Source organism: Manis pentadactyla, chromosome 6 (genome assembly GCF_030020395.1).
Source record: "Manis pentadactyla isolate mManPen7 chromosome 6, mManPen7.hap1, whole genome shotgun sequence".
Classification (NCBI taxonomy): Eukaryota; Metazoa; Chordata; class Mammalia; order Pholidota; family Manidae; genus Manis; species Manis pentadactyla.
Genome location: NC_080024.1, coordinates 12,739,495 through 12,751,064, shown reverse-complemented (window position 1 = coordinate 12,751,064; position 11,570 = coordinate 12,739,495). Strand labels below are relative to the sequence as shown.

At 41.5% G+C, this 11,570-nt stretch overlaps 1 protein-coding gene across 1 annotated transcript in view; it reads right to left on the bottom strand.

Annotated features, from left to right (window-relative positions):
* Positions 1 to 1,154: 1,154 nt before the first annotated feature.
* DOCK10 (dedicator of cytokinesis 10) overlaps positions 1,155 to 11,570 on the bottom strand; it is a 183,917-nt gene continuing 173,501 nt past the window's right edge. Inside the window, exons 52-56 of the mRNA XM_036913661.2 lie at positions 9,371 to 9,581; positions 7,959 to 8,149; positions 5,961 to 6,061; positions 5,646 to 5,784; positions 1,155 to 1,904 (exon numbers count right to left, since the gene is read on the bottom strand). Of these exons, the coding sequence (XP_036769556.2) occupies positions 1,788 to 1,904; positions 5,646 to 5,784; positions 5,961 to 6,061; positions 7,959 to 8,149; positions 9,371 to 9,581 (759 nt within the window). The 3' untranslated portion in view covers positions 1,155 to 1,787. The remainder of the gene's footprint in view (positions 1,905 to 5,645; positions 5,785 to 5,960; positions 6,062 to 7,958; positions 8,150 to 9,370; positions 9,582 to 11,570) is intronic.

Sequence of the window (11,570 nt, the reverse complement as noted above, 5' to 3'; positions counted from 1 at the left end):
TTGGGTAATGAGTACTTGTTTGTAAGGTAATTACAAATGAAGGCCCACATTCATTTTTTTTTTTACAATCTTGGTATTTCACACTTGGAAATAATGGAAACAGAGGTTGCTGCTAAGCGGATGATGAGTACAGACGGTAGGCAGAGCCAGGACTGACAGCTTAGGTCCCAGACACACTTACTCTGTCTTGGACACCCTCCAAGGTAAATTAGGGAAATAATGCCACTTGTCCTAATTTCAGTCTTTCCATTTACAGAACTGAGAGATTTACTACCATATTTTACTAAGCTCAATTTGAGGAGTTATTAATTTAAGTAAAATGCTGTAGATAGTTTTGAGAAGGTAATATAAAGAGAAAAAGAATATAAAGTAGGAATTCATGTCTTGGCAATTCAAAGTGAGGTCACTGATTTACAAGGCATTGTCTTTTGCAATGCAAATTTTTAGGGGGAGTTAATCAGCAGAGGACTCGGTGAAGCTTTTATACTCTTGTATGTCTAAGAATCTCATGAAGCTGGGAACCTCTCCTAGGGATTTCTGTTTCAGAAGGTTTGATGGATTTCAGAAATACGTATTTTAACATGTGTCCTGACTGATTCTGAAGAACGTGTTCTGCTGTCCCCATCTAGCGATCCACTTAGATCTATGTAAAAAGTTTGACTAAACGGGTCTGCACATGCCTTTGGATCTAGATAGGAAATATGAATAAGAGGGTGCCAACCTGCTGTGAGTCAACTAGGGCCCATTGCAGACTGTGGCATTTTGGAAAGCACATGTAAAGAACAGTTATGTGAGTCTTGATCAGAATTCCCATCTAGAATATCCTTTTATCAATTCTGTAGAAAATTGCAATCCTACCGCAAGTTTACAGAGTGTAGAGGTGGAGTATTTGTGAATAGTCCTAATAATTACCACAACCCTCAAAACTCTGACTTGTTATGTCTTCCCCAAATCTTTCTACTAATCTCCTAGGTTTGGAAACTCCTGGCTTGTCTAGCTAAACTTTGGAGGAGCTGCCCAGCAGAGGTTCAAATCCTTTCCTTGACTTATTGGTAAGGCATCCAAGTGAGTGTAGGACTGTATTCAGTAGGCATGCAGTCCAACGAACTACTGTTAGTAGCAACTCACCCAACTCTTCAAGAGGGAACCAAGTGCAAAGTAACTGTATTTTTTATTTCTATGAACAACAAAATACTTTCATAATTTCCCATTCCCATTGCTTTAAAGAGCACATATATTACAAATAAAAGAACTCCACAAACTTTAAAGATTAGTTTTTATCAACACTTTTGTACACATACACAAATATTTTAACATAACAGTATCTGAAATGTTATTCATATAATTTTAGCACTGTCATAAGTATTAACTAAAAAGGTTCTTTTAAATTTGGTAAAAACCGTATTTTTTTTTACAATCTTCTATTTACATTGGAAATGTGCTTAAATGTTACAAAAACATTCACTTTGACCTTTAAAATATGTGTACTAGGACTTGGTTTTGAACATATTGTAACTGACAGCAAATTTAGGGTTTGTTTTTGAGCTACACATCGGGATTTCATGGCAAATATTCAGCTTGGCTTAATCAACGCTACTCGAAGGAAAAAAACAAACTAAGAAATGTGCAAATCCGAAGGCTGGCAAAATTTTCAAGCTAGTGAGGTAAAAAAAAAAACATATTAACACCATAAAAACTTCAAATAAATTAAAACTTTCACTTCCCCGAGATTAGGTGCAAATTCTGATAGTTCTCTTAGAGGTGTGTCGGACATGGCGGATCTTCCCTCAAACTTCCGCACCAGGTGAGACCGAGATGGTGGGCGGAGCTGGGGTCACCCTGCTAATTGCTCGAGGGCAGGTGCGCTCCACTCCGCGCTTTGAAGGGTCTTCCCTGCAGGTAATCTTAAACCAGGACAAAACAAAGACATCACAGAGAGGTTCATGTTAACATCTCCAAACACAAAATTAAAACCGCAAACAGTGATTTTTAAAAAAATTCCCCAAAGGGGATCTGCAGATTTTGAAAATGCACTTAATCAAAGTAGATCTGAAGAATTTTTTCCCCAAACCGATGTCATAGCCATTTTGGCAAGATTGAGACCTTCACGATATTTTTCAACTATCAGATATAAATTTATAAATGTTTGAATGAACCTTATGAATGTATCTGGGTAATTTCAGAATTTCATTTTATTCTAAAAGTTTGTAATTTTACTGTCAAAATCTACAAAAAAGGGAAACATCTGAAGTCTTGTTTAAATGTTTGCATTAATGGAAATATAAAAAAAAAGACCCTTGACCTGATTTTCCTTTTGAAAGTAATATTAATATGCCTAAATAATACTCAGCTGTCAGATCTGTTTGAATAATAATATGCAAACACAGTTAGCAGAAACCCAAGACTCCTCTAAAATCTATCTCTGTATAAAAGGGACTTAAAGAATATTTTAAATTTCTAGTTATGAAGATTGTCCCACTAACTTCACAAGTGACCATGCTTTAAATCTTCCAAGATAGAATTGCCTCTTCTGTCCCCACAGAGCATCCAGTCCCCAAGTCTCCTATACTACCAATAAATTCTCTTTATGCTCAGTGTCACAAGTTCTGCTTAAATATTTGGCAAATAATGTTTCCAAAGAGTATCTAAAACTCTAAGGGCCTATGCTTTTGCATCTTGTCTAACTGGCACCATTAACAGAGTAGATTGGTTAAATTCTCTGTATTTTGTATATGATATCCATTACTGCCCTTGACTTGACTATGCTGTCATTCCTGTAAATATGTTGAAAGAGCCCAAAATAAGCATCTTATATTTATATTTTATCCAGACACTTATATGTATTACTTTTATCTCCATCAAGGATGCTTTTCTGTTTTTTGTCTGTTTATAAAACAGTGCAGCATTCTGGCTGCCTATGAAGGTATTTATTTCCTGCCTGTCACTTTAGCAACTCAAACTGCTTCACCTCAGCATCTCCATTAGCACCCACTTTATCCTGTTCCATCTCCTTCCTTATCCTGAAGGGTCTTTCACTAAGTATGGGGCTAAAAAGATACCCTTTTAGCTGAGACTTGCTGGCCACTCTTGGAATGATTGCATAATTAATTCTATTTCTATTTCTCTCTATCCATTGTAACTTTATTTCTATTTTAGTGGTAGAACTTTTCTTTACACTGTAATTACATATATGCCTATTTCCAGAATGTACGAGTGAGTATATAGGTATGTGCAGATATTCATGCAATATAGGTCATGGTTCATTCACATATTACAGGATTATGCTAAAATTTGACTACCCCTCCTTCCACTAGAGTTCAAACCCAAAGATTAGGGTTATACATCTTTTTATTTAAAAAAATTTGAGAAAAGAAGAAAAACTTTTTTGTTATAAATCTGAACTGAGAGAAATACTTACATTTTAAATATTTTATAGACCTTTATCCTTTGCTAGCTATTCCTAATTTCAAGAAAATTGTTATTACAACTCAGAACTCTTACCAATGGTTGTCATGAAAATAACTTACTTTGCTGTTGATAAGGTTTTGCTACAGACAATTATAATTGATAATTATCAGTTAAGTAGTTCCACCTCTAGATTCTCCTCTATGAAGTCAGAAGTTAATGTTTTGTCCTTATTTTAAGGTGGAAATGTGGAATGGCCATATAATAAATTCTTTTTAACGAAAACTTTTTCTGAAGATACCATGTATGTTGTGGTCACTGTCTATATATAAAGACTTGTGTGACAAAATTCCATAGACTCTCAGGACCAGCAGAAAGTACCTTTCCTGCCAACAGATCTATTTCTTTCACTGAATAGTAAGACCTGCACAATCCATCAGTTTCTTTTCCTTGCATCAGTTTCCAGGGAGCATAGAGCCCAATTTTGCTTCTCGTTAGCAAAGGTTTTCTGGGAAAGAAATTATTTTTCTCTCCCCTGAATCACCTGGGGAGATTGTCCTTGTACTTTTGTATTAGACTTCAGTACATAGTCAGTCTTAGTTTTGGATCATAATGAGCTCAAATACATTTTAGAAGTTGTAGAGTATAAATATTCTTTTTAAAAGCTAAGTTGTTAACTTTTGAACTTCAGGCTCTTTTCCCCCCCCTATATCAACCTACCTCGAAATGGAAATAAAGTTGTTCTAATTAAGTAAACACTTAGAGAACAGTAGCCACTATGGAGGTGTCTGGGGACAATGAACAGCTAGGAAGAGGTGGGTAGACTAGAAGGCCACAAAGGACAGAGCAGACAGACATAAGGAAAGAAGCACATACCGCTTTTGCCTATAGTACTGAGGGAAATACTAGACACAGAAGGACAGAAGCTGTATAAACATGGACCTCGACAGAGCTGCCAGGAAAAAAAAGAGAAAAGCATTTTTTGCACAAAGTTTCAAAGTCAGATACAATTTACAGTTGTAAACAAGCATTTCTTCACCACCTTCTCCAATTTTCAGGTCCACTGTTCTTTTGGTTTCACTCTCAGATTTATGATTTCCCCCCGCTTCTGAGCCATCACTCCTGGGCATTTAATTCCCATCAGTCCTTAATAATCCCAAACCAGCATTTCCCCTAGGAATCCCATCCAGGGAGATGAATTCTTTCCAACATAAGTCAATTAATCATTTCTTTCTCCAGCTACTATGGAGAGTTTAAAATGTGCGTAGAAGGAGATGGAAAAGAAGAAAAAAAGAAACATATGTGGGTAATGCAGTTAGAATAAATTATGTGTATGACAAATTTCGTGCTTTGTGAGTAGTTTTGACAGTGCTGGGCCATTTTAGGCAAGAAAGGGGAGCTAATATTTAATGAGTGGCCACTATGCATGAAGCACTATTAGGAGACTAATTCAAGTTCTCCCCCTCAATTATTCTGTAAAGAACACATTTAACCCTCCTGGAGGAGATCATGGGTGATGAGATGTCCAGCTAGAATGTGGGGGTTGATGGTGGGTAAGAAGCCAAAAAAACAGCTCCTGGCTTTGAACTATTTGATTCTCAGCACCTCAAAAAATACTGTGATTAGTGAATGTTCAGATTCTGTGCACAGCCTTATAGAACGTGCTGGATCTATGCCAGAAATCATGGATGACTTGCTTGTGGGGTGGTGGATTGAGTTTTATCCCGATTCTGCAAGTCTTCAGGAGGCCCAGCCTCTTCAGAAGCAGCCCCTTAGAAGGCCAAGGCCCAGTCCTGGTGTTCGTCCTGAGTTCAGTGCGGAGACCCCTAGGGCAGGATTGTGGAACCCCACGTCACAGCCCACAACACAGGGTTGTGAGGTCCTGAATCAGGGCCGGCAGGTGGCATCAAGCCCCAGCGGGAACGTCACCCAGTGTTCCTATGTGTTCTAATAGAGCCATTTGTTCTAAAAAGCCAACAGTTTGTATGGCTTGGGTAAACATCTCTGAAAACTGTGGAAAATATCTGGGTTCTCATTTTTTACATATTTTCCCCAATTCCTCTCCGTTTTGAGGCAAGGGATGCAGTGTGGGGGAGAGGGCAACTCAGTAACATGGTGTTCATGTAAGGTACAGTGATTTTAGCAGCAAGAATAGAGATCTCTCTAGTCCTTCTGGTATGGGGAATAGAATGGACTCTTTCCACGAACTGACAGCCAGGGCACCCCGAGGGAATCCTCACCTGCTCGTTCATGATGGCAGAGAGCTCGCCGAGCATGTCCTTATAATGGGACCTCAGCTCCTCCTGGTACTCCAGCTGGTCCTCTTTGATGAGGCGCTCATTCACATCAAGGGCCTGCCCACACGCGTCTGCAAATTGCCTTTAGTGACAGCAATAAGAAAATCAACAACCAGCCATAGCAAGTGACAACTCAAAGTCAGGCTGTTGATAGACTCTGCCCCCTGGAAGAGGGTTGGTCAGGTGGCTTCCTGGGGAAGTCATGACTCCCTGTCCAAAGGCGGCCAAGGAAGAACTTTCTAGCAAAGAGAAGCTTACCTGAAGATTTCCTTCAAAAGTTTTACTTGGTTGTCAGGGTATTTCTTTGCATTGGTTTCTTCCAGAAAAGCTCGTGCATAGGCCATTGGCCCAGCATTAACCTGTTGGGGAGAGGACAGGTGGTTGAGGATGACCCTGTCTCCTCTGTAGAGCCTGGTCCACAGCCAGGTGAGTAGCACCAATCACATGGTAGCCCAATTCCCCCACATTGTCTTGTAGTCTACTGATCTGATATCTGTCTTGTCTGCCCAACCAGTTGATCAGCTACTAAAGGATACATCTGAACTCCGTCCTTCAAGGCCATTCTTCCCAAACTGTATGTCATTTGCTCCCCAGTTCATGTTTTTGCCACATCCACATTCTGCTTGCACTATCATTTTCTAAATATCTTGGAAAACTAGACTGACTTTTATTTACTTAAACAAATTCAATATCTGTGAAATCAAATTTTTGATGTGTTAGTTTTTTTTTTCTACTAACATTAAAGTAAACACACAACTATGAATAAAAGACATTCCACAGTGGTAGTGGTGTAGGAACCATCCGGGGAATCACTATTTTACTGTATTCAACTTGACAGGTTGGCTGAGATTCTGGCCCAAGGAGGCGTGTATCAGATTTGTCAAATGAACGCACAACGCCAGGTCCTATCGACGCTCACACACGAGAAGGCTCACCCTAGTCAAGGGGTCCATGTTCTTTATAGTCCTTTAATGTGACCATGGCGCTTGGAAGGAAAAAGCTAAAGAAGAAGGAAGCTAATACTGCAGCGGAACTGTCTTCAGGTAGCTATGCCCGCCAGGTATTGCCAGCATGGAAGAATGAATAAATGATATTGGATGCTTTCCTTTGCTTCATTAGATCCAGTCTGCACTCCCCCTTACACAACTATGTGCTAGGGAAGCTGTCCCATTTGGAGTATAACAATGGTTCTCTTGCCTTCTGGCTTTTACAAGTTTCTTACGATAATTGTTTTATCGTAAGATAAAACTGACACTGACAAGAGGTGGGTGGGGTCGAGGGGAGCCAGCTCAGTATCAGCATCGAGATTGCTCATTTTTCCTTTTGCCCCAAGCTCCAAAATAGCTCCTCATGGCTCTGTTACTGTTGTACCTTTATTTAAAATGTTAGTTATTTGTTCATTATGGGTTTTTGGAGTTATTTCTGATGTTAAAAAATACGGCATTAAATATTATCTGATCTCGATTACTGAGTTTTTTGATGCTCCCTTGAATTTTGTGCCCGGGGTGAGTACCTGACTCGCCTCACCCTAGCTTCAGCCCTGTTAGGGTATTTAGCCCCAGGGCTTCCTCCTTGCAGTCCTTTTACAAAGGCCACCTTGTCCTTGGTCTGGGTCTGTCTGTCTGTCTGTCATCAGCTGGCTGTCCTAGCTCTCTCCCTGCTTCCATTAGCTTTTCCTTCCCTGAGCATCAGGTCTACAGAGGGTGAGAGCCTCTCAGTGTTGCTACATCCTGTGCCTGCCTATGTTGTTTTCCCTAAATACTGCTGATGCTTTTACAAATAGCCTATTTATTACACTGCCCTTAATCATCCACTGTGAGCAGGCCGTCTACTTCCTATCAGGACCCTGACAGTCAGATAAATAATGGTGCATGCTTTATGAGCTAATATACATTTAAAAATTGTTTTTGAACAGGCTTATAAGGCTCTTAATGAGAGATATTTATGAGAGAGTCATGTTTACTCATTCATTCATTCATGTGTTAGGATATAAAATATAGAACACAGCTTATCCAGGTGGGAAAGGAGGGCAGAGGAAGAAATTTCATTTCAGTTAAACTTAAGAAAGGCTTATCTCCAGGTATTTGGCACCATCAACGTGCATTTACAACAAGACAAAATTTTAAGAGTCTGTAAGTGTGTTGGTATCACAAACAGAACACATATCTCTTAAACCTTTTATAAAAAAATTTCAAGGGCATTTATTTATGCCAGGCTCCACTGGCCATGTGCATCTCAGCTCTGGACAATGCTTACTTTCACGCTGACACTGCCTTGGAGTTTCAGCTGCAGTCTGATCATGTCCACCTCTTCCATTGTGCAAAGCTGATTAAGCTCAGCAACTTTCTTGGACATCTCATCAATTGCCACTTCAATAGGATTCAGTTCTGTGCTCGACTGGCTTACGACTTGGATTCTTTTCTTCACATATGGGAACAAGTGACTCGCTGCACAAAAGCAATACCAGAGGGTTGAGGCTGAGGGTTAGTGAAGAGTCAAGCGCTCCCCTGAAGGTCCAGATGATATTGCATCATTTTTTTGCACATACGTCCCATCCTGCATGTTCTTCGTATACGTGAGTTATTCTTTCTCCTACATGCCGCACACTCTCTCCTCTCTTAGCTTTCGCCTCAGCTACGTTCGCCTGGCATGCTCTGCCACACCTCACCAGCAATGTGTCCTCATGCTCTGGGTTAGATTAAGACCTTTATAGTCTCTAAAGCCTGGAAAGATAATAGCTTCTACCACAACTTGTAATTCCATTAAGAACTACACTCAGCACAACAAAGAATGCTGCAGTGGGTACTAAATAGCATATGTTCTAATAGCTTTGTTCTAATTTTTCTTTTTATTACAAAAGTTCTGGAGGAGTTTACTGAAGATGAATGTTTCCTATCATCAGATGTCACTGCTCTTCATAGAGCTTTTGCGTAATACAGGACAGCTCATCTCTCCAAGCAGTTTTGTTATCACCCGTCCAGAATGCCTTTGCTCAGCTTTTCCCCCCAGATGCTGCCATTTCCTTTCTCATGCTGTGCTCGCCTGAAATGCTTGCTTTGCCTGATGCTTTCTCTTACCAGCCCGTGAGCCCCTTGAGGGCAAGAATCATGTTTGGTTTATCTGAATTGCTAAAACAGTGCCCAGTACCTAGCAGACACTCATTAAATGTTTGTTCAATGAATGAAAGGACAACCAGCTCATAGCAGAGATCCAGATGGTTCTAGGGGTGGTGCTGGAGGTCACCCTCTGCCTTCACTTCCCAGATGAGGAACCTGAATTCCTGAGGGATTTAGAATCTCATCCCAAAGCACACAGTTCTGAGAGCTGCTGGCCTAGTGGCAACTGACGGAGGGTTCAGGGAGAGAGGACAGGTAAGTTCAGAGTCCCTTTCCCAAGACACGGACACCACCACCTATATGACTCAAGATCTAAAGGGAAGAGTAAAGTAACTCCACTGGCCATGTCTCTTCTGGGCGACCTTGCAAGGGTATCCCTCTTGATAGAGCTAAAGGAGGAGACATCTGCTCTTCCTGGCAGACCTTTCCAAGTGAGGACATTTTGGGTTCTGTCTGCGGGACGGAACCGTGTTGGTCCCCACGACTCCCGCCTAACGAAGGGGCCTGCCCTGGAACGAGCGCCCCCCTCGGCCGCCGTACCCCTGCACCTACTTGTCAGCACAGTTCGCCGCTTGCACTGCTCCTCCACCCCACCGTGCTTCTTGCCCGACAGCGTGAAGGGCGTCTCAAAGACAAAGCGGTTGATGTTGTGGTGCATTTCGAAATCTGTCCTCCGGTCCTCTATTTCCTTTTCCTCAAAGAACGGCGTGACATAGGTGACCTGGATGTAGGCATATTTGGGGTCCAAGTCCTTGGGGTTCACCTGTGTTAACACATCATGGTGAGAGAAAGGGTGGCGAGCCATAAGGTGCTCCGGAAAAAAAGGTTAACTTGTGACTTGCATATTGTAACTGCATCATTCCCTCAGCAGGCATCCTGAGGGGGCTGCCCCTCTCCCCTGGGGGAAAAATGGGCATCATCATTTCAGAGCTGGGTGTAGCTGGAACCACAGAAAGAGCACCTGGCTCGTCTGGGGTCAAGCACCCTGATGGCGGCAGAGGTGGGATTGGAGCCAGCTCACCAAGTGGCTGAGGCACTTTGAAAAGTAAGTATCTGGTTGTGGCCTATTATTTTATCATTTATTTTCTTTCTCTTCTGTAATGAATAACCTCACCTCTGTCTAGAATACAAGCTTCTTAAGGGTGGAAATTTATTTCTTTGTCCCTCTAGGATATGGGCATGTACTTAGATTGGGCTGTCGGCTCTGGGATTGTGTGTAGAAGGAGGTTCCTGGTCTGCTTAGCAGACGATTAGCCTGTCACACGATTGTGAATATTTCTATTTTTCAATTTGTCTCATTCCTTCTATTACCACTCCACATAATTTCTTTACTAACTGCTTTTGCGAACAGGCTTGACAAATAGCAAGAAAGTCAGGTTGGGGGTCAGAAAAGCCAGGGAATTACTCTTGCTGTCCTTCAAGGTTGAAAGAGATGATTCTCAGCTAATGATTCTTTTTAGAATTTTCAAACTTTTCCTAACTTTCTCCCTCTGTCTACAAATCCTCTGCTGAACCCATTTCAGAGATTCTAAGAAGCTCCTAAACTTATTCGTAATGCTCCTTATAATTAAACGGTAAGATGAGTGTAAGTGTAGCTATTTTATGTATTAAAAAAAATGGAGATTCAGAGCGGCCATGTAATTTCACAAGATGGATCGCCAGCTGCTCGGTGGTACATGGTGGAATGAAGAAGCAGTCGCTCTGACACCAGATTGACATCTTTGTCATCCCCCTGGGAACCCCGTCTGTACTTCCTGTGTAGGAGAGGTGCCATGACAGCAGCTCCAGTTCTGTCCACTTTTGCAGGGAAGGGGGTTGTACTTTTCAAGCTAAGTGGAGAACGATGAACACACTTACAACAACTTCTGCCCAGACCCAGGAATCTCATGCTCAGACCCCTCCATACCAGCTTTGGAAAAGAGGACAGGGAGAAAGACAGAGGCTTATATGTTGGGTGCAAACCAGGTTTTCCAGCCCCATCTTCTGCCCCCCTCTTCTACTCAACCTGTGTTTCAAAGATCTGCCACTCTCTAAACACACCTCCCCCTCTCATTGCACCCTGGCATTCCATGTGCTGGGCTTCTGCCAGTGCCTCTGCTCCAAGCAAATGCCTTCTCGTCGCACAGTTCCCATCTCCAACATCGACCCTCTGTGAAGCATTGCCCAGCCAAGAACAAGGTGTTCAGGGAGTCCCCAGCCCTGAGTTCTCCCTGTGTGACTTATGACATGTCACCCATGGTACCTTATTGCACTCTATTTAATGAGCTGTCTGCATGCATCCTTCTTTCCTTTGCCTCAAGTGAACAGTTAGCTCTGCAAGGAGAAGACTGCACTAGGTCCTAGTTCTGGGCCTGACATGCAGTAGGTGCTTAATAGAGTTTGGCTAAATGAAAGTGTTACCAGCAGATTCTGATTAATCTAATCAGAGGATGTAAGCATTTGCTTTCTGGAGTCATGAGGAGGTAATTGGATGTTCACAGGTTAATACAATGTAATTGGCAAGTCTACTCTCACAGAGGATAGGTTTCAAAATTGGCATGACTCAGGAAGACCTCCATGACTGAATCAATAATGTTTTACTCTTTCCTCCAAGTCCACCACTGGCGCTGATCATTTTAACCCTTTAATTGCTTTTCAAATGCAAATAACCTATGGGAGCAAGATGGAGAATTTAGTGGATTGTTTTTAAGATTACCTAAAAGTTAACTCAAATACACACATATAATGCCTTTGACCAACAAATAAAATAAAA